Raw genomic sequence first — 24948 nt, forward strand, 5'->3', positions numbered from 1 at the left:
TCTGAAATTTCACTGTGTTGTAATTCATAGAATATCAGGGTTGGAAGGACCTCAGGAGGTCATCTAGTCCAACCCCCTGCTCAAAGCAGGACCAATTCCCAACTAAATCATCCCAGCCAGAGCTTTGTCAAGCATGATCTTAAAAACCTCTAAGGAAGGAGATTCCACCACCTCCCTAGGTAACCCATTCCAGTGCTTCACCACCCTCCTAGTGAAAAAGATTTTCCTAATATCCAACCTAAACCTCCCCCACTGCAACTTGAGACCATTACTCCTTGTTCTGTCAAATTGTACCGGTCCTGACCCAAAAAGGAGTTGTGTGTGTGGGAGGTTGCTAGGTTATTGGAGGGGGGGATGTGATACTGCTACCCTTACTTCTGCGCTGCTGCTGGTGGTGGTGCAGCCTTCAGAGCTGAGCAGCTGGAGAGTGGTGGCTGCTGGCTGGGAACCCAGCTCTGAAGGCAGAGCCACCACCACCAGCAGCGCAGAAGTAAGGATGGCATGGTGTGGTATTGCCACCCTTTTGTGCTGCTGCCTTCAGAGCTGGGCCCTCAGTCAGCAACTGCCACTGTCTGGCCACCCAGGTCTGAAGGCAGCAGCGCGGAAGTCAGGGTGGCATGGCATGGTATTGCCCCCTTACTTCTGCGCTGCTGGCAGGGCGCTGCCTTCAGAGCTAGACACCTGGCCAACTGCTGCTGCTCTCTGGCTGCCCAGCTCTAAAGACAGTAAAGAAGTAAGGGCGGCAGTACCATGACCCCCCTAAAATAACCTTGTGACCGTCTCTGCAACTTCCTTTTGGAGCAGGACCTCTACTTTGAGAAATGCTGGTCTCCCCCATGAAATCTGATCGTTGTATGCTTTTACCCTATTCTATACAGATTTCACGGTCTGTGACACGTTTTTCATGGCCGTGAATTTGGTAGGTCCCTAGCATGAGATAAGCACCCAGGTGCCTAAGCCCCCGTGTGAGGCATAAGCAGGAGAAGACAGGTGGAGGAGTGCCTGTCTTCCCAATGGGGCTTGATCCAGTAGGTGTGCTCTAAGACTACTACAAAATGGAGGAGGAGGTGGGGTTGGTGCCTGTATCTTTTATCCCAGTGATTATTCACCTGTAATATGGGAGACCCAGGTTCAAGTCTCCCCTTCTGCTGAAGGGGGGAGACAGGATTTGAAAAGGACTCTCCCACCTGACTGCTCTAACCCAAGGGCTGTAGAATAGTCTGATGGGGCAGGTGAGGTTTCCATCGGTTTTTCCTGTTGAATTACACTGCTCTACAGCCAAAATGCTTCTGAAATAGATGTGGTCAAACTTTACTAATTCTGGGTCACTGAGAACAAAAATGATGCTTAAAATTGTTGATTGGCTCTAGTTTTCAAGATATGCTATTGGGTCAGTATATACGACCCTTGACTTGGGAATGGCGGAGGATAAGTGAGTTATAAAGGGAGGGATCTCAGTTTAAACCAGAAATGACTAAAATACATCTTTGACTGGATCTATGAATAAATCTATGACTGGGTTTGAACAGTACTTGCTTTTTAGGCAAAACAATGAATGATGCAATCTGAAGCTGGTATTGCGTCATACATGATATGAATTGCATCATGTTATTCCTAGAAGTCATGGATGATGCAATCATAACGAAGCTTACATCACTCTGCTGAACAAATTGCCCTATATCAGCTCTAGAAATCATACAGTGTCGTGCTCTTATTTGTCAGTGTTTGATTTTGCAAAGGGACACATTTCTGTTTAGCCAAAGTGAGCAGAGATGCCTCGTACTTGTGTGAACAGTGCAGATAACTTCTGCTATGTTCGTGGTGAAGTGACTTTTGCATCACAAAAGCGCAGTATAACCACTATGGTTAAGAAAGCCTATCACCTTTATTTTGGCTGCAAAATTGGAGATCAGGACAAGAGGTGGGCCCCACACATATGCTGCAACACTTGTGCAACAAATCTTCGCCAGTGGTTGAACAGGAAAAGGAAATCTATGCCTTTTGCAGTGCCAATGATTTGGAGAGAGCCAACAGATCATACCAGCAATTGTTACTTCTGCATGGTGCCTCCAGTTGGGAAAGGTGTGTCAAAGAAGAAAAAGTGGACTGTGCATTATCCAAACATTCCATCAGCTATATGCCCAGTACCCCACGGAGAAGGACTGCCGGTTCCTGATGCACCAGACTCATTCTCACTTGAGTCAGACGAGGAAGAGGAAGAGGATGAAACTTCTGGTCCCGAACCATCAATGTCACAGGACCCACATTTTCTCCCATCCTCCTCCTCTGAACCACACCTCATAACACAAGGTGAACTGAATGACCTTGTCAGGGATTTGGAACTACCCAAGAGTAAGGCAGAGCTGTTGGGCTCCAGACTACAGCAGTGGAATCTCCTGGCAGGTGATGTTAGGGTTTCCATGTTCCGTGACCGTCAAAAGGATCTTGTCCCATTCTTCTTCATGGAAGGTGATCTTGTAGCCTGCAACAACATCGATGGTGTGATGGCAGCCCTCAACATCGTTCACGATCCAGATGAGTGGAGACTGTTCATTGATTCATCGAAGACGAGTCTTAAAGCTGTTTTACTGCATAATGGCAAGGTTTTGCCATCAATTCCAGTTGGTCATGCAGTCCATATGAAGGAAACCTATGACAACATGAAACAACTTTTGAGATGCATAAACTATGACCAACATTAGTGGCAGCTTTGTGGCGATTTGAAGGTTGTTGCTCTCTTGCTTGGTCTGCAGACTGGATACACAAAAAGTACTGCTGTTTTCTCTGCGAATGGGATAGTCGTGCAAGAGATTTCCCACTACATCAAGAAAGATTGGCCACTCCGATAGTCATTGGAGCCTGGGAGGAAAAGTGTTCAGCATCCACCACTTGTTGAATCAAGGAAGATTTTGTTACCACCCTTACACATCAAGCTGGGTCTGATGAAGAACTTTGTCAAGGCCATTGACAAAACACAAGCAGCTTTCAAGTACCTCCGTGGAAAAATTCCAAGGTTAAGTGAAGCTAAGATACAGGAAGGTGTCTTTGTTGGTCCTCAGATTCGTGAACTTCTTCGAGATGATGCATTTGACCATGCACTGCGTGGCAAGGAAAAGACGGCATGGAAAGCCTTCCAGTTAGTGGCAATAAATTTTCTCGGAAACAACAAGGCAGACAACTACAGGTTGTTGGTGGAAAACCTCCTCAAGGCATACAAAAGCCTTGGTTGCAACATGTCACTAAAGATACATTTTTTGCACTCTCATCTAGATTTTTTCCCACCAAACTGCGGAGCAGTGAGCGACGAGCACGGCGAGCGATTTCACCAGGACATTGCAACAATGGAGAAATGCTTGCAGACTACTGCTGGACAGTGACAAGAGATGCTCCATTTAATGAATACAAGAGACAAGCCAAGAAGCGCCGAGTAGACACTGAATAGGACTAAACTATGTACAGAATAGTTTTTTGCCTTTTGTTTCATAATACATTTTATTTATATAACCCTTTTGCTGATTTTTAAAGTGTTACATAAACAGGACAGGTGAAATATTATCATGTAAAGCAACCATAAACACATGAAAAGACCTAGGTTTACAATTTATGATTAAAACTCTACTATCTACACAATATACATAGACATAAAATGTAAAAACTTAAATATCTTAGAAACAGTAGCCAATCAGTTGTTTTAATTGTCATATTTGAATTCAGCACATCAAAATACATAATAAATAGCATATTTTATCTCGGAAGCAGACGACTTCTCAAAAATTGTAGACAAGTGTTATTAGTTATTGAAGCAGGAGGACTGGACCCTGGGTCTCCCCCGACCCAGGTGGCTAATTTAACCCTCAGGCTATAGAGTCATTCTCTCTTTCTGTCTGTCCCACTCAATATGTATATAAAGTAGAATGGTGTGATGCTTTCTGGGGTACCCAGGGTTTTGAGGCACCTCGCTACCACTTGCGCCTTGCATGAGTAAGCCTTTACTGTGCCTACCATGGGTCAGCTTCCTGCTCCACTGGCCATGGGCAACATAAGTGCTCCACTGACCCTCTGCAGGTTAGCAATAGGTGATTTGTAAAATAAAATCATAACATAACACGCATTCTAGAACTCAGACTTATTTACCTTGATACTTTCTTGTCTTCTAGAGTAAAGTTTACCCCAAAGTCCTTCCAGCTTTTTTCATCCAGACCTGGCTGTGATCCCTTTTTCATGCAACAAAACACTCGGCTTGTCCCCTAAGTAAAGGGTGCAGGGGTAGCAATCTCTTGGTACCCTTAAATATATCAGGCCAGTTCTTTTTGTTTTTTTCATAAACAAGACACCCCCTACCGACTGCTTCCCCACCTCCGTGGCCTTCCTCTCATTGATTTTTGCAGTCTTTTAATCAGCATATGTCTCCCTATGCAAATAGGCTTATAGTGTGAGACATGGAATACACAATGACCAGAAGGGAAAGCATCTGCTACCTCCTGCTTGAAAAGAATCTGTTTAAGACATGTTACCTCTTAGTTACCTGCCTTAACTCTAACGCTTGGAAAACATAATTTCCAGTATAGATACATAACTTCTTAAATATTATCCATACATAAATTTTGAAATTATGATAATGATCAGTGAGCTTCTGGATTGTGATAGAGACCTTACATGCTACCCAGGATTTCCCTGTAAAACCCTATGCATCTCCTGTGCCCTCTGCCAGTTGGCATCAAGAGGTCCTTGGTCACAAATGGCTTGAACAGAAGAAGGCAAGCAAGGATCTCCTTTCCCTATCAGTAAAAAGCGACAAAGAGTCCTGTGGCACCTTATAGACTAACAGACGTATTGGAGCATAAGCTTTCGTGGGTGAATACCCACTTCGTCAGACACATGTAGTGGAAATTTCCAGAGGCAGGTATAAATATGCAGGCAAGAATCAGTCTAGAGATAACGAGGTTAGTTCAATCAGGGAGGATGAGGCCCTCTTTTAGCAGTTGAGGTGTGAACACCAAGGGTGGAGAAACTGCTTTTGTAGTTGGCTAGCCATTCACAGTCTTTGTTTAATCCTGAGCTGATGGTGTCAAACCTCGTTTTCTCTAGACTGATTCTTGCCTGCATATTTATACTTGCCTCTGGAAATTTCCACTACATGCGTCTGACAAAGTGGGTATTCACCCACGAAAGCTTATGCTCCAATACGTCTGTTAGTCTATAAGGTGCCACAGGACTCTTTGTCGCTTTTTACAGCTCCAGACTAACACGGCTACCCCTCTGATACCTTCCCCTATCAGGTTATCCCATAACTCAGTGGTTAAAGCACGCTCCTCATAGGTGGGAGATCCCTGTTCAAATCATTTCTCCCCTTCAGGTAGAGAGAGGAATTGACCCTGTGCCTCCCACATCAACGGTGAGTGCTTTAACCACTGGGCTAAAAGGTATAAAGGAACCAGTGCTTAAGCTCCCTATATAAATCAGTCACCATGTGGCAAGTACTACTCTTGCTGCAGGGGTTGCCAGTTTGCTGTGATTATATCTGAGCTCTAGGGTATGAGATTAGGCGTTAGAATTTTGTAGGGTAATTATTTTGGGAACATAAGCAGCCTGATTCCTGTATGAACAGGATGCCTGCCTACTGAGACTGTCAGCCCTTGTGCAATTGCTGAGGAGTCCAGAATTAGTGCGGAACCTGAGGATCATTCACAGAATTGTGAGTGCACCATCTTTTAGTTAGATAGTCTGGGGAGATGGTTTAGAAGGCGCTGTATTCATCGAACTGTGTCCTCAAGCTATAGAGTAAATATTTGGGGATTTCATTACTTAACATCTATTAAACCTGTTGAAGGGACTTACCATCTTATCCCACATGAGTCTTTTGGGCTGTACTGAACCAAGTCAGCCAAATTGCTTATTGCTGCTACAGAAGATACTCACCCTTGCTGACCTGTGAAAAGGGTATGCATACCAAGAGGACACTAAATGTTATTCCTGTTATATCAGGTCATGCGATTGGGAGTGCTGAGGAAATTCATTAGTGTTATCAGCATGGGGAGGGCACCGGCGACTGTGGGAGTTTTGGTTTACCCTGTTCTGTCATATTTTCTTCCTGTTTAATACAATTCCTTTGTATATATTGTTTGTGTTTATTCCTTAGGAGTCTCCAGCTATCTGGCAAGCAACTCAGGGCTATCCTGTGGTTGGAATTTTCCATTTAAACCACCTCACTGCCTGGTGATCCTACTAGGAGGGAGCAGGGATCAGAGGAGGCACCATCAAGTAAATTTATCTGGTAAGAGAATAAGGAAGTTACACCCTACTGAGCTTGATGCGGGATCCAGATGATCCCAGCCCTGTCCATCAAAAACCCAAAAGGAGCTTTCTTTAGTGTTAAAGGAGCTCTACACACCAAAGAAATATCTGATACATATACTTAGTTTTTTCCTCCTAATGGAAACAATCCAGGAGGGTCCTAAATATTGGCTAACAGCTTGGACCAAGGGGAAATAATGTGCATAAACACTGCTTTAGTCTGATGGGGGGCAGGAGGAAGTAGCACAGGCTGTGCTTGCACTGCTCATGCTTAGCAGTTTAGAGTTGGATTATGGCTGGCCTATGCATGAGTGAACGCAGGAGGACAAGGTAGCACAAAGCTCCCTTTATGGGGAGTGCTTCTCTGAGCTAAAAGGGGTTAATAAGGATTGTGAAGATGAAGAGGTAATGCCATAGCCCTATCCTGCCTGTATACTGGTCTCTATCGATGGGAGCACACACTGCATCTCATGAAAACATGTAGCACCTGGTGGGCTCATTCTGCACACCTTGTGCTTCAGCCTCTGATCAAGCAGGCTTCTTAGTGCTCCACTTGAGGATGTCGTGCTCTGCACTGACTTCAGTACAGGGTTGTAGCCAAATCACTATTGAGTTTTTAGCTTGTTTAAAATTGCAAACCCTACGGCATATATTTAATGGTTTGGCATAGTATCAAAGGGTATGCAAGACATGGCATTCAAAGGGATTATGAACATTTGCCAGTAACTATTGATTTATTAAAAAGATTAGTAGCAGTGCTTCCAAGCATTTTTGTGAACGTTTATGAGACCATGCTTTTTGAAATATCTTTTGTTAACATTTTATGTAATTTAGTACATCTGGGGCGCTATTTTATAATAGAACACAAGGTGAAGGACACTTGCAGTTTGCATTTTGAGGTCTATACATTAATTCTAAAGTTAACCTGGGACTAAAACAGATGAAACTGGTATGAGCAGATGTAACCCACACACCTTCTGTGTGTGGTGTTCTGTCCCATCTAGTGGCACTGAGACCACTTAGAGAGAGAGATAAAATGAGACTGCTCTACTGCCTTAACTAACAGCGAGTTGGCTTTTAGCTCATGCTGTAGAGGCTCATGCACTAAGCTCCAGAGGTCCCAGGTTTGATTCCGCCTGCCGAAAACCGGGGTCTGGTGTCGGCGTTACACAGACATGGGACAAGTAGTGACTGAATATTTGGTATTTTGCTATTTTTAAAGGAGTTTTGCATATTGCACACGATACCAGTTAAGTACAAATTGTAAGTTCTATAACAGCCTGGATTTACACACAGGTTAAGGTGCTTTATATATTTCAGACACTGGCATTATCCTCCTCAAGGAATTGAGGAATATTTTTTTTGTAGCTCTGGAGCCTTTCATGTTTAATATCACTAGTTAAAATCCATCCCAGACTGGTAACGATTTAAAGGTGTTACCATATGGTAGCTTATAAGAACATAAGAGCGGCCATACTAGGTCAGAGATCCATCTAGCCCAGTATCCCGTCTTCCAACAGTGGCCAATGCCAGATGCCCCAGAGGGAATGAACAGAACAGGTAATCATCAAGTGATCCAGTATTTTATGTGAAAGTAGTTGCTGGTTTCAGTAAAATTCATAGTGAATAAGCATCTGCATATTAAACTATTACAACTACTATCACCACAACAGGCATGCTTGTTTGCAGTCTCAAAGAGGACAAGGAGTAAATGGGTATGGAAACTGATTAGTTTCTCATTCCCTTCAGTTCAGGGTTGAGGTACCATGTAGGTGAAGCTTGCATTGCTTCTGCTTGAGCGATTACCTGCCCTGTGGAAAAACTAGAGAACTTTAGGCTGTAGGGTAGTCAATAAAAATAATCTTTTAGAGGCCATTTCTTAGGACCAGATAATGTGGGAGGGAAAAAAAAGATAGATTTCCTCCTTGTGAATAGTGACTGCTGGGAAGAGTCTTAATTTAGCACCACAAACTCTTTGGATCTGGGAGGCATTGTTTAGGTGAGAGGGGATTTTCATTGATGGGAACATTACAGGAAAATGTGAGTGGAATGATTCTGTAGAGGTGTTTGCAATTTGTATTATGAAAAGGAGAACATAGGCTGAGTGGTTTATAGATGTACCTGTTGCACTTTCAGAAGGTTTTGTGGTCAAGAGAAGGCTACTTTATATTTATATTTGAAGTTATGGAAGGGTCTACTGTATAATTTGGTGACATTTTGAGTATTTTAGATCAAACAGATTTGAATTTATTTATAGATCCAATCACGAATAAAGCAATAGTCTTTGTTGTCAATGACATATCTTGGGGCAATGCTAAACAAATATGCTATGCATGCAGTACAAATATAGAAGTAAATATATTAAGGAAGGTAGGTAAATGATATATTGGAGTTCAGTAGCAAAAATTATCCAAAAATCTTAGAGAACTGATTCTTGATCATGTTGGCTAAAAGAAATTCTGATAATATCCACAAGTTTTATAAATGCATAAGTGTATTATGTTAGGAGACCTCTTTCCTCTGCCTGTACATTCTTATCCTCTCTGAAGGGGAGTAAAATGCAGCAATGTTTATTTCACTTCCATGCTTTTGTGACTGTAATAACATCTCACTGGCAAAATAAATCGCTTATTACAGCATTCTACTTGCAACCCTACAAAAGAACAATTCAAAGTTCAGGAATTAAAATAATTCAAACCCTCTTATGGCTGCATTTGGGGATTATTTTTCATTTGAGGACTACAGGATATCTCTGAGGCATGCTGCAGCAAGAACCGTGATTATCAAAGGTGCCACAGGACCCTCTGTTGCTTTTTACGTGATTATCATTAAGATTGAAAATCTCGGAGTTCTAATAAATGTAAGGATCCTATTTATTTTATTCAGGTCTACTTTAATTTCTTTGTCAAATGCACAGTTTTTCAGTAACTCATTTTAGTCTTACTGGGTGTGAAATTCAAGGTTTTACAGCAAAATAGGACTATCTCAATCATCCCAAACATAACTCATTTATTGATCAGCTACTGGAGTCACAGCGTGAACAGTTTTGGGCCATTGTTAGTGAAGGACAACCAGTGGCCAAGACAGCACTCCAGTCAGCACTTAATGTAGCTGACACAGCAGCCTGGTCCATTTCTACAGCAGTGGTTATGTGATGAGTGTTATGGTTACACCTACCTCGCTTCCCTAAGGAAGTACAGACAACATTGGAGGACCTCCCCCTTCAAAGGCACTAAATTGTTTGCCAAGAAAACTGATGTCTCTCTCCATATGCTCAAGGATTCCAGGGCCACTCTCCAGTCATTAATCATTGTACACCTGGACAAAAAAGAAAATGATGTCCTCAATCTCAGCATAAATCCTGCACAATACATTTCCCCAAATGAACGCTATTATGAGCCTCAAAGGAAAAAAATCCAGATTTTCCAAATGTAAACCATCAGGCCCCCAGTCTTTCTCTTCACAACCATCTACATCAAAACATCAGTTTGACATCTTGGTCAGAGCACCGACAGACAACTCCCCTCAACACCAACTGCAGCTGATCAACCCATTGCATCCATTTGGGTACTGCCTTGCTTTGTTCCACAACAACTGGGAACGAAATACCATCTGACTGATAGGTGCTAGAAATCATCCACAATGGGTATTCCATCCACTTCACCTCCCTCCCCTCCCACCCCCAACACCCTTCCCTGTCCCTCTTCAGGGACCCTTCTTATAAGAGTTTATTATGGAAAGAAATAGATCACCGCCTCTGGCTAGGAGCCCTAGAGCCAGTACCTCAGCACCTATGAGGCTAAGGTTTTAATCTCGTTATTTCCAGATACCCAAGAAGAAGGGAGGTTGGAGACCCATACTGGAACTTAGAGCACTGAGCAAATTTGTCAAAGCTTAAAAATACAGGATGGTCACACTAGCAGCGATTATTCCATCTTTGGAATAGGGAGATTGGTTTTTGGTCCTCGACCTGCAGGATGCCTATTTCCACATATCGATACTACCTTCCCACAGACGGTTCCTGAGAGTCATCCTGGGCCAGGACAATTACCAATACAGAGTGCTCCCCTATACCTCTCATCAGCTCCGAGAGAATTCCTCTCCATAGTGGCAGTGCACCTACATTCCCAGGAGACTATGATCTATCCCTACCTGGATGATTGTCTCCTCAGAGCCCGCTCCTTCAATATCCTCTGGGTCACTCAGATTGCTATAGACTTGTTCACAGAACGGGGCCTGCAGAGCAACGTCCAAAAATCGACATTCACCCCTGTACAGCACCTAGAGCTCATAGAAGCCGATCTCGACTCATTACAGGTGAGTGCTCCTGCTACAGCACAGGTTCCACACCTTGGCCACAGTCAGAGAGGCAGTACAAACCCGCCCTCATATCAGGCAGACACTGCCTCCAACTTCTGGGACTGCAGGCACATCCATGATATCTCATCCCAGACTTCACATGAGGTGCCTCAAGATGTGGTTAAGCTCAGTCTACAGGCTGAACAAAGAGACTAGACAAACCTCTATCACTGCCCACCAAAGTCAAACACTCCCTGGACTGGCGGAAAGACCCAGCAAATGTCTGCACGGGGATCCCCGTCTTGCAAACTTCCCCATCGTTGCTTCTCACCACCAATACATCCCTCATAAGGTGGGGCACACATCTCAAAAATCTTATGACACAGGGCAACTGATCATCCACAGAGATATCTCTTCACATCAACCTCCTTGAACTCAGCGGTCAGGAATGCCTGCACCCACTTCCTTCCACTAATCAAAGGTAGACACACACAAGGGTCTTAACAGACAACATAGCATGCATGTACTACATAAATCACCAGGGGGCACCAGATTGCCCTCCCTTTTGTGCAGAAGTACTAAACCTATTGAACTGGTGCATTTCCCACAGCATCACAATATCAACAGCCTACCTTCTAGGAATACAAAACACGATAGCAGACAGTCTCAGATGCAAGCTCCTACATGACCACGAATGGGAGATAAACTCAGCAGTACTACAAAACATATTTAGATGGTGGGGGACACCAACTATAAACCTGTTTGCCACTTTCTGGATCAAGAAATGCCCATTCTGAAAAAAATCAGTTTCACACATACAGAATGGGAAGAGACTGTCTAGGAAGGAGTACGGCAGAAAGGGATCTAGGGGTTATAGTGGACCACAAGCTAAATATGAGTCAACAGTGTGATGCTGTTGCAAAAAAAGCAAACATGATTCTGGGATGTATTAACAGGTGTGTTGTGAGCAAGACACGAGAAGTCATTCTTCCGCTCTACTCTGCTCTGGTTAGGCCTCAGCTGGAGTATTGTGTCCAGTTCTGGGCACCGCATTTCAAGAAAGATGTGGAGAAATTGGAAAGGGTCCAGAGAAGAGCAACAAGAATGATTAAAGGTCTTGAGAACATGACCTATGAAGGAAGGCTGAAAGAATTGGGTTTGTTTAGTTTGGAAAAGAGAAGACTGAGAGGGGACATGATAGCAGTTTTCAGGTATCTAAAAGGGTGTCATAAAGAGGAGGGAGAAAACTTGTTCACCTTAGCCTCTGAGGATAGAACAAGAAGCAATGGGCTTAAACTGCAGCAAGGGAGGTCTAGGTTGGACATTAGGAAAAAGTTCCTAACTGTCAGGGTGGTTAAACACTGGAATAAATTGCCTAGGGAGGTTGTGGAATCTCCATCTCTGGAGATATTTAAGAGTAGGTTAGATAAATGTCTATCAGGGATGGTCTAGACAGTATTTGGTCCTGCCATGCGGGCAGGGGACTGGACTCGATGACCTCTCGAGGTCCCTTCCAGTCCTAGAATCTATGAATCTATGAATTCTACTGCTCCAGGATAGGATTAGGTCAACACTCCTTAGGGGATGCTCTCCTTCTTCTGTGGGAAAAGGACCTTCACTATGCCTTTACCCCATTCCCTCTACTATTGAAAGTCCTATTAAAAATAAAAAGTGAATGCACCTTCGTGGTTGAGAAAGACATGGTACCCTTATCTGTCACAACTGGCACGTACCTGCCAATCTCTCTCCAACCCACTCCAGACCTCCTATCGCAGAACAAAGGACACACTCTCCATCCCAACCTGTGGATTATCCAGCTCAAAGCCTGGCTTCTTCATGGTTCCAGCAGATAGAAAGAGCCTGCTCTGAGCAGTAGTGTAGCTAGGGGGGAACCGGGGGGAGCGGCCACTCCCCCACTGAGCACAAGTGGCGCCTTGTCAATTTCCTAGCGCCTTTGTACTCACCCGGGGGAGCGATTTAAAAAAAAAAAAAAAAAAAAAAAAAAAAAGGCACCACCCGCTGCGGCGCTTTTATTTTACTCACCCGGCGGCGCTCCGGGTCTTCGGCGGCACTTCGGCGGTGGGACCTTCCCTCACTCTGGGTCTTCGGCAGCATTTCGGCGGTGGGACCTTCAGTGCCGCTGAAGACACCCGGAGCGAGTGAAGGGCCCGCTGCCGTCGAAGACCTGGAGCACCGCCGGGTGAGTAAAAGCGCCGCAGCGGGTGGCGCCTTTTTTTTTTTTTTTTTAAATTTTTTTTTTATTGCTCCCCCTGTACCCTCCACCTGGCTACGCCACTGGCTCTGAGGAGGTACAGGAAGTGTTACTACACAGTAGAAAATGTGTCATTTACCTGCCCAAGTGGGCCAGGTTTCAGGTTTGGTATAATTCCCGACAAATTTCTCCAACATCTGCTGCTCTCACAATGGTCTTGGATCATATACTGCCTCTCAAGAAATCAGGACTAGCTCCTAGCTCACTCAGAGTTCACCCAGCAGCCATAGCAGCCTTCCATCAAAAAATAGAGGGATATTCAGTGCTCTCACACCCAACCGCAAAACAGTTCCTCAGGGTGTAATAACCTTTTCCCCCAACCCAGATATCCTACCCCAGCATGGGACCTAAACTTAGTACTAAAGAGCCTAACTAGGCCGCCTTTCAAACCCAGGGCTACTTGTTCACTCACATACCTGTCGGTGATCATCTTGGCAAGAAGAACAGGGGAAATAGCGGCACTGATGGCACAGGCTCCTTATACAATATTTTTTCAGGGCAAAGTTACTTTCAGACCGCACCCAAAGTTCATCCCCAAAATGACCTCATCTTTTCACATAAACCATCTGATTCACCTCCCAACCTTTTACCCTAAACTTCACCCTGATAGCAGGAAAGCTAAACTGCACATACTAGACATTCGGAGAGCCCTGGCCTTTTATTTGGACAGGACAAAGGCCTTTAGGAAATCTTCTAAACTTTTCCTTTCCATTGCAGAAAGGTCTAAAGGCACAGTGATATCATCTGACTCCCCAAATGGGTCTCAGCCGTGTTTGATACAGTTCATCAGGTTTGTAACATAGTACTTCCATCCGGAATCCAAACACATCCCACAAGGTCGGTTTTCTCCTTTGTCGCCTTCCTCAAGATTGTCTCTATATTGGAAATCTGCAGGTCAGCAATCTGGGTGTCTGCGCATACCTTCGCAGAACATTATGAGATTACCAGGGACTCTGCTTCCGATGCTATCTTTGGCTCTGCAGTATTGTCATCCATAACAGACTATACTCCGAAGCCCCAGCCTCCCATTAGGGTTACTGCTTGGGAGTCACCTACAGTGGAGCACCCATAGGGACACTATTCGAAGAAGAAGTTACTCATGCAGCAACGATGGTTCTTCAAAATGCCTGTCCCAATGGGTGCTTCCCGACCCAGCCTCCTCCCCTCTACTTTGTAGTTCTTGTCAAGGACTCTGTGGTAGAGAAGGAACTGTGGGGGGTTCACCCACACATGCCGGTTAGCCTTGTGGCAGAGCACAATGGGGGGAACAGCGCATGTGCAGGCTGAACAGACACTGCTACCAAAGTTCTCCTATCAGCAGCGCAGGGATGCAAGCGCAACTACAATGGGGTACCCGTAGTGGGACACATCTCAAAGAACCATCGTTTTTGCAAAAGGTGATTAACTTCTTAACATGTTTATGGTAGTACCTAAGGGCCAACCAAGAATGTGCCCCATTGTGGTAGCCCTTATATAAACAGAGTAGTAGATGGCCCCTGCCCTGATGAGTTTTAATCTAAATAGCCAAGACAGATGCAATGTGGGGCAAAGGTCTGAACACAAGCAGAGGGAGCAAATGTGAGGGCAGTAAATGGCATATCTATGGTATGCAGTATCTGAATACAGTATTTATACAGTGAAATAAGCAATTGACGACTTTAAGGATATTTGTCTGTGGTTAAATTAATTTTGAATACTGTTGTTGCATGTGTTTAATTGCCCTTAGTTTTTGTTGAATATATCTGTCACATACTCTCATCTCTAAAGGAACTGTTGTCACATCTTCTTAAAACCTACAGTAGTGTATGTTGGCTCTGTAGTGACCTTTATTATAGCAGTGCATTTGCATGATTGTCAAAAGGCTTGGCTGAGAGAGATCTCTTGTGAAGTCAGTACAGTGGATTATATTTTCAAATCTCTGCTTAGTAATATGCAGAAAGATGTGATCTTGACTTTTTAAATCTAATAATTTGCATCAATCAGTTGATGGTATTTTAAAAGGAAAAATAAATTGCATTATGTTTATGGACTGATCAGCCCACACCATTTTTAGTTGTAGAGAAATATCTGAAAAGGAGAGAAATATACCATTAATTTTGCATGCAAGTAAGGTACTACTTTGTCATTTTAGATAACATTGTAAGATGGCGGTCATGTAAATTGCAGTTAGAATAGAGTTCTATATTTAGTTTACAGTTCAAAATCAATTTGTTTGGAGAGTTCAGAATCAGATTTTCAGTGTAAGATTATTGATGGAAGAGGCAAAGGTATTTAATCAGCCTCACTTCATGTGCTTCATTTAAATCTGTTTAAGCTGTCATATGAATTGATGGTGCTTGATACAGATTTCCAAGCTCACCTAGATGGATTACCGTGGTAAATATTTAATTGGAAGTGGAATGCACGTTGAAGACAGGTCATTTAGATCCAGAGTGTGTGAATGACAATTGTATTTGTACATTGTGATTCCTGAACATCTCTGCTGAGAAGAATAGTAGTGACTGTAAGAGCAAGATGAAGATTGGTGGCAGATGGTTGGTGATCTAAAGTATGGTACTTATTGCATTGTTTAGAGGTTCAGAAAGCATCTTTTAGTGAATTGTAACAATGTGGATTAACACTGGTAGTGGTTGTCATCTTTAGTGCACTGGTAAAGAAGTTTTAAGGAAGAATATTAACATTTTTAATAAAAAGATGGTTGTGAAATCATCTGACATGTATCAGTAGTCTCAAAGTGAGAGTATTCAACTTCATTCTACTAAAACTACTCATACTCTGAGGTAAAATAGAAGCCCTTTTTCAAATAAGTTTTGGAGGAGACATAATATTGAGGACATAAAAACTTAATCAAATAGAAAATTAGGACAACTTTTGTACTGTAAATTGGAAATATTAATGAATATCCTTTGTGACAGGGTCAGGCCAGAGGGATACAGGAGAGTGATAGAAGGTTGATATATTAGCCCCAGATTAAGCAGGTCCCTTTTCCCGGAGTAAGATAATGGGCTGTTCCAGAACAATCAGGAAGTTGCTGGAACCAATTATGGCAGGCAGGCTAATTAGGACACCTGTAGCCGATTAAGAAGCTACTAGAATCAATTAGGACAGGCAGGCTAATCAGGGTACCTGGTTTATAAAGGACCTCACTTCAGTTAGTGAGGCGTGTGCGAGGAGCTGGGAGCAAGAGGCGCGCAAGGAGCTGAGAGTGAGAAGGTGTACTGCTGGAGGACTGAAGCGTACAAGTGTCATCAGGCATCAGGAGGAAGGTCCTGCGGTGAGGAAACACTGTAGACAGCTGTGATCCATAGGGCCCTGGGCTGCAACCTGGAGTAGAGGGTGGGCCCAGGTTCCCCTCAACTCCCTATTGGATACAAGAGGAGTTGACCTGGACTGTGGGTCCCACCAAAGGGGAAGGTCCCTGGCCTGTCCCCTGACCCACTAGGTGGATCAGCAGAGACTACAGGGATTGTTCTCCTTCCTTTCCCCATGCTGGCCAGTGATGAGGTTAGCTGAGTGAACGGCAGCTTTGAGCCACTAGCAAAAGTGGCCAAACTGAGGGCTGCCATGAATCTCTGAGGCGAGCAAATCCTCCAATAAGCGCAGGACCCACCAAGGCAGAGGAGGAACTTTGTCACACCTTCTAACTATAGATTTATAAATATAAATTAATGGAGATATCCCATCTCCTAGAACTGGAAGGGACCTTGAAAGGTCATCGAGTCCAGCCCCCTGCCTTCACTAGCAGGACCAAGTACTGATTTTGCCCCAGATCCCTAAGTGGCCCCCTCAAGGATTGAACTCACAACCCTGGGTTTAGCAGGCCAATGCTCAAACCACTGAGCTATCCCTCCCCCCATAACCTATTTAAACCATAGAGAGAGAGTATCAAAATACACAACTAATTATAGCATTTTGTAGTACTTCCTGCTGCTGAAAATATATTCAGTAACATGTTAATTTAAATACATAGTAAAATGTTGGACCTGCTGAAGACAACAGTAGTTTTACTATTGACTTCAGTGGGGACAGGATTTGACCTCGGTATCTATAAGTTTGTATTTAGAACAAGACAGCATTTGTTCTCTTACAAACAAACAAACAAACAAATAAATACATAAAGCTTATAATTAGTTTTCTATTAACCATTCTTTTTAACACTAAACAGAATTCCTATTATGTAGGTATTTATGAACTGCTTTATGTAATTTAAATGGATTAATTTATAATTTTTTAAAATATGTTACATGCCATCTCTGCCAATTTCGACTAACATTATGTCAGGCAGATGAATGAAAATAAAATTTGAAAAGGTAAATTAATAGTCTTTAAGGCCCAAATTGGCAAATCACATAAGTATGCATCTGAGGACATTCATATTCATATAGGCAGTTAAGCACATGCTTAAGTACCAGTAAATATAATGTGATGGATTCAGATCATTAATGAAGATGTTGAACAAAACCGGCCCCAGGACCGACCCCTGGGGTACTCCACTTGATGCTGTCTGCCAGCTAGACATCAAGCCGTTGATCACTACCCGTTGAGCACAACGATCTAGCTGGCTTTCTATCTACCTTATAGTCCATTCATCCAATCCATACTTCTTTAACTTGCTGGCAAGAATACTGTGGGAGACCGTATCAAAAGCTTTGCTAACGTCAAGGTATATTGTGTCCACCCTTTCCCCATATCCATAGAGCTAGTTATCTCATCATAGAGAGCAATCAGGTTGGTCAGGCATGACTTGTCCTTGGTGAATCCACGTTTACTGTTCCTGATCACCATCCTCTCCTCCAAGTGCTTCAAAATGGATTCCTTGAGGACCTGCTCCAGGATTTTGCCGGGGACTGAGGTGAGGCTTACTGGTCTGTAGTTCCCCAGATTCTTCTTCTTCCCTTTTTTAAAAGATGGTCACTATATTTGCCTTTTTCCAATTGTCCGGGATGTCCCCTGATTGCCATGAGTTTTCAAATAGAATAGCCAATGGCTCTGCAGTCACATCAGCCAACTCCCTCAGCACCCTTGGACGGCATTGCATCCGGCCCCATGGACTTGTGCATGTCCAGCTTTTCTAAATAGTCCTTAACCTGTTCTTTCACCACTGAGGGCTGCTCACCTCCTCCCCATACTGTGCTGCCCAGTGCAGCAGTCTGGGAGCTGACCTTGTCTGTGAAGAGTGAGGCAAAAAAAAGCATTGAGTACTTCAACTTTTCCCACATCATCTGTCACTAGGTTGCCTCCCCCATTCAGTAAGGATCCCACACTTTCCCTGACCTTCTTCTTGTTGCTAACATACCTGTAGAAACCCTTCTGGTTACCCTTCACATCCCTTGCTAGCTGCAACTCCAATTTTGCTTTGACCTTCCTGATTACACTCCTGCATGCTCGAGCAATATTTTTATTCTCCTTCCTAGTCATCTGTCCAAGTTTCCATTTCTTGTAAGCTTCCTTTTTGTGTTTAAGCTCAGCGAAGATTTCTCTGTTAAGCCAAGCTGGTCGCCTGCCATATTTGCTATTCTTTCTGCACATAGGGATGGTTTGTTCCTGCGCCCTCCATAAGGCTTCTTTAAAATACAGCCAGCTCTCCTGGACTCCTTTCCCCCTCATATAAACTTCCCAGGGGATCCTGCCCATCAGTTCCCTGAGGGAGTCAAAGTCTGCTTTTCTGAAGTCCAGGGTCTGTATTCTGCTGCTCTCCTTTCTTCCTTTTGTCAGTATCCTGAACTCGACCATCTCATGGTCACTGCTGCCCAGGTTGCCACCCAATTCTAGTTCCCCTTCCAATTCTTCCCTGTTTGTGTGCAGCAGCTCAAGAGGAGCACGGCCCCTAGTTGGTTCCTCCAGCACTTGCACTGGCAAGTTGTCCCCAACACTCTCCAAAAACTTCCTGGATTGTCTGTGCACTACTGTATTGCTCTCCCAGCAGATGTCAGGGTGATTGAAGTCCCCCATGAAAATCAGGGCCTGTGATCTGGAAACTTCTGTTAGTTGTCCAAAGAAAGCCTTGTCTACCTCATGTAGGTACTGTGCCACAATATGAAAGTGTGTGTGTGTATATAGGAACAAGCTGATTTCAATGATTGATTAAAAAAAAGAAATAGAGTTAGTGATTACTGGAACTATGGGGAAGAAAACCTTAAACCCACTTCTGATGTGAAATGTTTTCTACTTGTTATAAAAGGATCTAAAATTTATAATTAATAGGAGAACCCACAGTGGGATGCTGGAAAACAAAATACCTACAACACAAATAGGATAGGCATAACTGTAGGCCACTCATAAAAATATTTAGTATTAATTTTTGATTTTTCTTTATTAACTCCTTTTTATCTCTGAATTTGCCACCCCAGGACCAAGATAAGGGGAACGATTGAGTGGTAGCAAAATCTGAGAAGACCAGCTATAACAACTTGCTACTCCTATGCCTATGAAGTAAGAGTGCAAAATGTTACATTCTCAGCACCAGTTTTTGCTACCAATAGAAAATTGACAGGAAGGAGTTTATGACAACTACTTCCCTTCCCCAATTACCATTCCACCTGCTCAGCTTAGGCACTCATAGCCTTTTCTGCAGCTAGCAGCCCAACCAGGGCCGGCTCTGGCTTTCTGGCCGCCCCAAGCAAAAAAAAAAAAAAAACCTGCAGCGGCCAGAACAGCAAATTAAAAAAAAAAAAACAACCTGCGGCGCGGCCGGAGCCAGGGTTCAGGGGGACTCCCTGCCCTGCAGATGTGCCCCAGCTAGCTGGGGGAGGGAGCGGGTGGAGAGAGAGAAGGGGGGCAGCCAGGGCTTCAGCGGGGCGCTGCCACGCGGCCCCTCCTGCCATGCCCCCTGCCGGGAGGGCTCCACGCCGCTCCGGTCGGCTGGGAGGGAAGGACGCGGGCTGCCCTGCCGGGCTTGCTGCAGGGCGCTCCCGTCCTCCACGCCGCTGCCCCCTACAAGGCGGCCGGAGCGGAACAACAAAAACAACAACAAAAAAGCGGCCGTACCGCCCTAGGATTGGGCGGAATGCTGCCTCCTACAAGCTGCCGCCCCAAGCACCAGCTTGCTCGGCTGGTGCCTAGAGCCGGCCCTGAGCCCAACTGTTCCTACCTCAGCACCAACCGTTACCTCTTCATCAGTCACTTGAGATCTTTGAGCTCCTTCTCCACCAGTCTTCTCTTCATTCTTCTGCACACTTCTACGTGCTCACTGATGCTCTGCTCTCAGTCCCTCCTCCTTTTTCTCTCTCTTCTTCATGCAGATGAATTCAGCCTGAACGGGGTTACATGGCAATCATCAAAAAAGGATTCCAGCCTCTTCAGCCAGTTTTATGGTCACATCCACATAAGGAATTAGCAGACACTGAACAATTCCAACCTTGCTCTCTCTCAAAAAACAAACGGTTAATGAGTGTTAAATGGTACTGTCCATGGTGCTGATTATTGTATTTAATTTTATGAAAACACATTTAAGGTAAAACAGAAACACCTTTTGTGTTTCTTTGTTGTCAAACCGATCAGTGCAAATTACATATTGTGTCACTACACAATGATGCAAGTCCTACACTATCTCTAAATGAATTCAGATAACTATGAAAAGCTTTCATTCAGCACAATATACAGTTATAGGAAAAGTATTGTTATAGCAATAGTGACAAGATTTACAGTATATTTTATGTAAAGAAGTGATTTCTTAAACAAGTGCTTCTTGGAACAGCTCATTACAAAGAACACACATGCAGTGCTTGTTTTCTAATAGATCCTAAGTAACACCCAGCAGTTGGTTCAAGTAGTAATTATCAGATATATAGGCATGAGAGAGATGAGACACTAAGTAATAGTGACAACATTAATTTTAGTATGCTTGGGCGTGGAAAGGTCTCAAACTAGTATGGTGGCACAACTTCCGAAAGTGAATTTTCACATAAATGAGGAAGTAAATAAAAAAGGCCCTAAAGTCAAAAGAAATAACAGTCTTTAAGATCTGGCAAGAATGCTACCTATTATTCAATAGCATTTAAGCATACCATAAGAGTCGCACATGGCATGCAGACTTCCGGACAAAAGAGGAAATAGGAAAGCAAGTTATAAACCAGCATGGATCAATGGCAAAGCTCAAGAGGTTATTTCAGCCAGACAGCTATCCTTCCGAAAATAGAAATCCAACCCTAATAAGGCTAATAATAAGTGTAGAGCCAATATGTAAGAAAAAAATTAAGAGGGCTAAGATGGAATTTTGAGATAAACGCCCAACAATGATTTTTCAAATACCAGAAGCTGTAAGCCTGTAACAGAATCAATAGGCCTGCCTCAATTACGAAGGAGTAAAAGGAGCAATTCAGAAGGATAATGAATTTGCAGATAAGCTAAATGAACAATTTTCTTCACATCTCTTTTCACCAAAGTGGATGGGGGAGGAGGGAAGAATATATGAAGAAAATAGATATGGGGAGGTAACAATAATGGAGTACTGTCACAGATTGAAGTGATCATGTAATTCTCATAATGTGTGCACACACACACACACACACACACACACAAGGGGGCTAAATAAGATTACACTGGTAATCTTAATTCTGGCATGTCCTCACTTGAGTACTTGGCTTAGAAGCCTCTTTTAATATAGATGGAGGGGTTTTGTTTTGGGGGTTTTTTTAGTATAAATTACAAAAGTTATTCACCTATCATTGGGTTAGACAGCAACAGCTTTCTTAAAGAGCACAAAGCAGAAATACACATCAGTTTAGGACAAAAGTGAAGAATACCTATAGAAAGGAATATCAGTTTGAAACAGTTGGAGGAATTTCATCAGGTGGATGTAATTACCCAAGTTGGGGATTTTTAAGAGCAGGTTGGACAAACACCTTTCAGGGATGGTCTAGATAATACTTAGTCCTGCCTTGAGTGCAGGGGACTAGACTAGAGGACCTTTCGAGGTCCCTTCCAGTTCTATGATTCTAAGTTAGAATTTGGCCAGTATATTGAAGTTTGTTTCACTAATCTTGAGAACTGTGCCATAGAATCCTTGGTTTAGGTCCTCCAGTGTGTTACAAGTGTGATCCAAGGTTAAAATGCTGGGCCCATTGAAGTCAGTGGCACAACTTAATTGAACATCAATTACCTATAATAGATGACGATGATCATAACATCTAAAAGTTATTAAATGAATCATTTCTGTTACCATGCATGTTTAATATTATTTAAACATATCACCCAATCGATTTGTTGGCTTCAGGCTATAGGAAGAAAGAGTCATGTAAGTTGCATTCTCATTTTTTTGGCTCCAGTCTGTAAATTTATGGGACTGCCTACGTATCACTAGAAAATGAGTTTAATACATATTAATATACCTCTACCCCGATATAACGCAACCCGATATAACGCGGTAAAGCAGTGCTCCGGGGGGGCAGGGCTGCGTACTCCGGTGGATCAAAGCAAGTTCGATATAACGTGGTTTCACCTATAACATGGTAAGTTTTTTTTTGGCTCCTGAGGACAGCATTATATCGAGGTAGAGGTGTATACAAAAGATTGTATGTAGCTTAAGGAAAAGGAATAAGGGAAATTGGGGGAGGGAATTTTGTGTTAATTCTCTAAGTTTAAAATGTTTTAACTGGTTTTACACATGACTCCCACAAAAGACATACACAGGGGCTGTGGACATTCACTGCAAACACCTCTGAGTGTGAAGGAGCTATGGTGGCCACACAAGCTAGCCATGTCAGAGTTAACACACTATAAAGAATAATGGTGCATTTAATACTGTCGAGTAGAACTGTTTAGGAATTTTCAGGTCAGGCTGCTCAGTTCCCTGCCTGGCCTGATCCCTGGCAGCCTGGACTCCCAGGCTCCACACACTGCCCAGGCAGCAAGCTGAAAATTTCAGTTTTCCTGAAATAGACTGAAAATAATCTATCCCTAACTGTGAAAAATGTCTCTTCTCCCCCTCACCTTTTTGTCCTGATTTGGGATTAAAGTTTTTTCAAAAATTCAAAATTTTGCTTGGGAGGGAAAGACTACTTTCTGGCCAGCTTTACTTCTAAGTCATAGTTCCAGGCTTCATGAATCTCAATGCAGACAGTAATGCTTCTTATTTGTGTTGCTGCTCTGTTTTGATTTTAATAAATATATGGGTAGAGCAGTGTGGCTGCTTATTGGGCACCCTCTCATGGCCAGAGATTGCTTTACAGGTACTCTGCTCCCATTTACCTGTCTTGTGGACCCCTTAAGCACTCCAGATAGTCTGTTGTGACTCTCAGCACCCCTTTCTGGAGCTGGTTTAATATTATATACAGTTTATATAAACCTCAGTCCTTAATCTCAAAGTAATCCACCTGTTCTCAATGAGTCCCAACAAAGTCCAAAATCCTAAGCTCCACCAGTTCCCAGTCCTCTGGCCCTGCTTCCGTTTATTTATTTCTTTTATTTATTTCTCTCTCTGTTGGTCTCTCATGTAGCCCACCACTTTTTTGATGTTTTTTATAGTGGAATCCCTGAGTCCTTTCAGGAGGTGTTTATATTGTAATTAGGTCTGGCTTAGCTGTAGGCAAGGTAAAGACAGGGCAGGGGTAGTCCAGAAGAGAATGCTTGAACAGCTGAAAGGCTACGAGTAAGCTGGTGGTAGGGAGCTGACACCCAGCCAGGCATAGGCATGACTACTTCATGCTGGAGGCACAGGGTAACAAGGTGACTCACAGTCGTGGGTGCCCTGAGATTCATCACAAGTACTTCAAAGAAAGGAGAAATAACACTTAAGAAAGAAAATTCTCTTTGGTGGATCACAGCGAAAGGAAGAAGTTTTGATGATAACCCAGAAATTCATACAACCTTAAAGTCATCTGGTAAAGAATAAACTCATCCTATAGGAAAAAGAACAAATGTAGAAATAATTGTAAGTTATAAAATCACACTAAGACCATAGGAAGTGTTATACCAGAAAACACTATGAGATGTGATTTCTTAGCTAATAGTGTCAATTATTATTTTCCATGATTATTTGCGATTTAAACCATAAATTAAATAGCATCTTGACATTAGCATGATTTTAATCAAGGTAAATGATGGTGCGCTAAGGACAATGTGTAATAAAAATACTATTTAAAAGTAGTTTCACCCTCCTTTTATTTTTCAGAGCGCAATACAGGAACTGAATGAAGTACCGGTCAGGCACAGCATTGCAGATAAGAGATGAGGCTATATGCAGCCATGCTACACCTATGTAAACTGATAAGGAATTCTTTTAAACACTACAGCCATATATGATAACTCTGAAAGCCTTGGTGGCAACATGGTGGCAACCACTGCAGATGGCTCACCCCGTTTGGTAACTTTCATTCCTTTTGCCCAGCCCAGTCCCTTTTGTCCATTCCCCTGGCTGCTAATCAGCCCACCTGCCTCTTTCTTAAGCCCCAGCTCCTGCATCTTGTCCCTGACTTTGCCCCTCCCTCCACCTGTTTCACCCTCCCCCGGCCATGTATTGCCCCCTGCTCTGTCCTGTCCGTTCCTCCCTCCGCTCGCTTTCAACCCACTCTGTGAGCGGACTCTGGCGGCAGAGAAGGGCAGCGCTTTCCGCAGGCGGCGCCGGGCATGCTCACGCGGCCCGGGCATGCGCACTACAGTCCAACAACCCGTTCTGAGGGGAAGCCGTTTCTGGCGCTAACTGTTCCGGGCGGTGCCACAGTGCGGCCATGTCTGGCGCGAGGAGACCAGCCCAGCTCGTTCGGCGGCGCCCTCTGTGAGGAGGCGGAGGAGAGGCAGCAGCGGGCATCCATGTCGGCGGCCAGGGATTAGCGAGGGAGACACCGAGCCCGGGAGGAGGGAGGGTAACTGACCCCCTCTCCTCTGGGGCTCCGGCGGGGGAGACGCGGAGCCGGCAGGCGGTGGGGACATGGCTGACCAGAATGCCCCCAACAGCCACCTGCGGCTAGAGTGGGTCTATGGCTACCGGGGTCACCAGTGCCGCAACAACCTCTACTACACGGCGGCTAAGGAGATCGTCTACTTCGTGGCGGGGGTCGGCGTGGTCTACAGCCCCCGGGAGCACCGGCAGAAATTCTACCTGGGGCACCAGGACGACATAATCAGGTACCGAGACCCTCACGACC

At 43.9% G+C, this 24948-nt stretch overlaps 1 protein-coding gene across 4 annotated transcripts in view; it reads left to right on the top strand.

Moving 5' to 3' along the window:
* Positions 1 to 24731: 24731 nt before the first annotated feature.
* The window catches only part of EML5 (EMAP like 5), a 329289-nt gene continuing 329072 nt past the window's right edge, over positions 24732 to 24948 (top strand). For all 4 annotated transcript variants that reach the window (XM_065403925.1, XM_065403928.1, XM_065403927.1 and 1 more), the window contains exon 1: positions 24732 to 24928. In XM_065403925.1, the coding sequence (XP_065259997.1) occupies positions 24732 to 24928 (197 nt within the window). The remainder of the gene's footprint in view (positions 24929 to 24948) is intronic.

This window comes from Emys orbicularis, chromosome 4 (assembly GCF_028017835.1).
Source record: "Emys orbicularis isolate rEmyOrb1 chromosome 4, rEmyOrb1.hap1, whole genome shotgun sequence".
Lineage (NCBI taxonomy): Eukaryota > Metazoa > Chordata > Testudines > Emydidae > Emys > Emys orbicularis.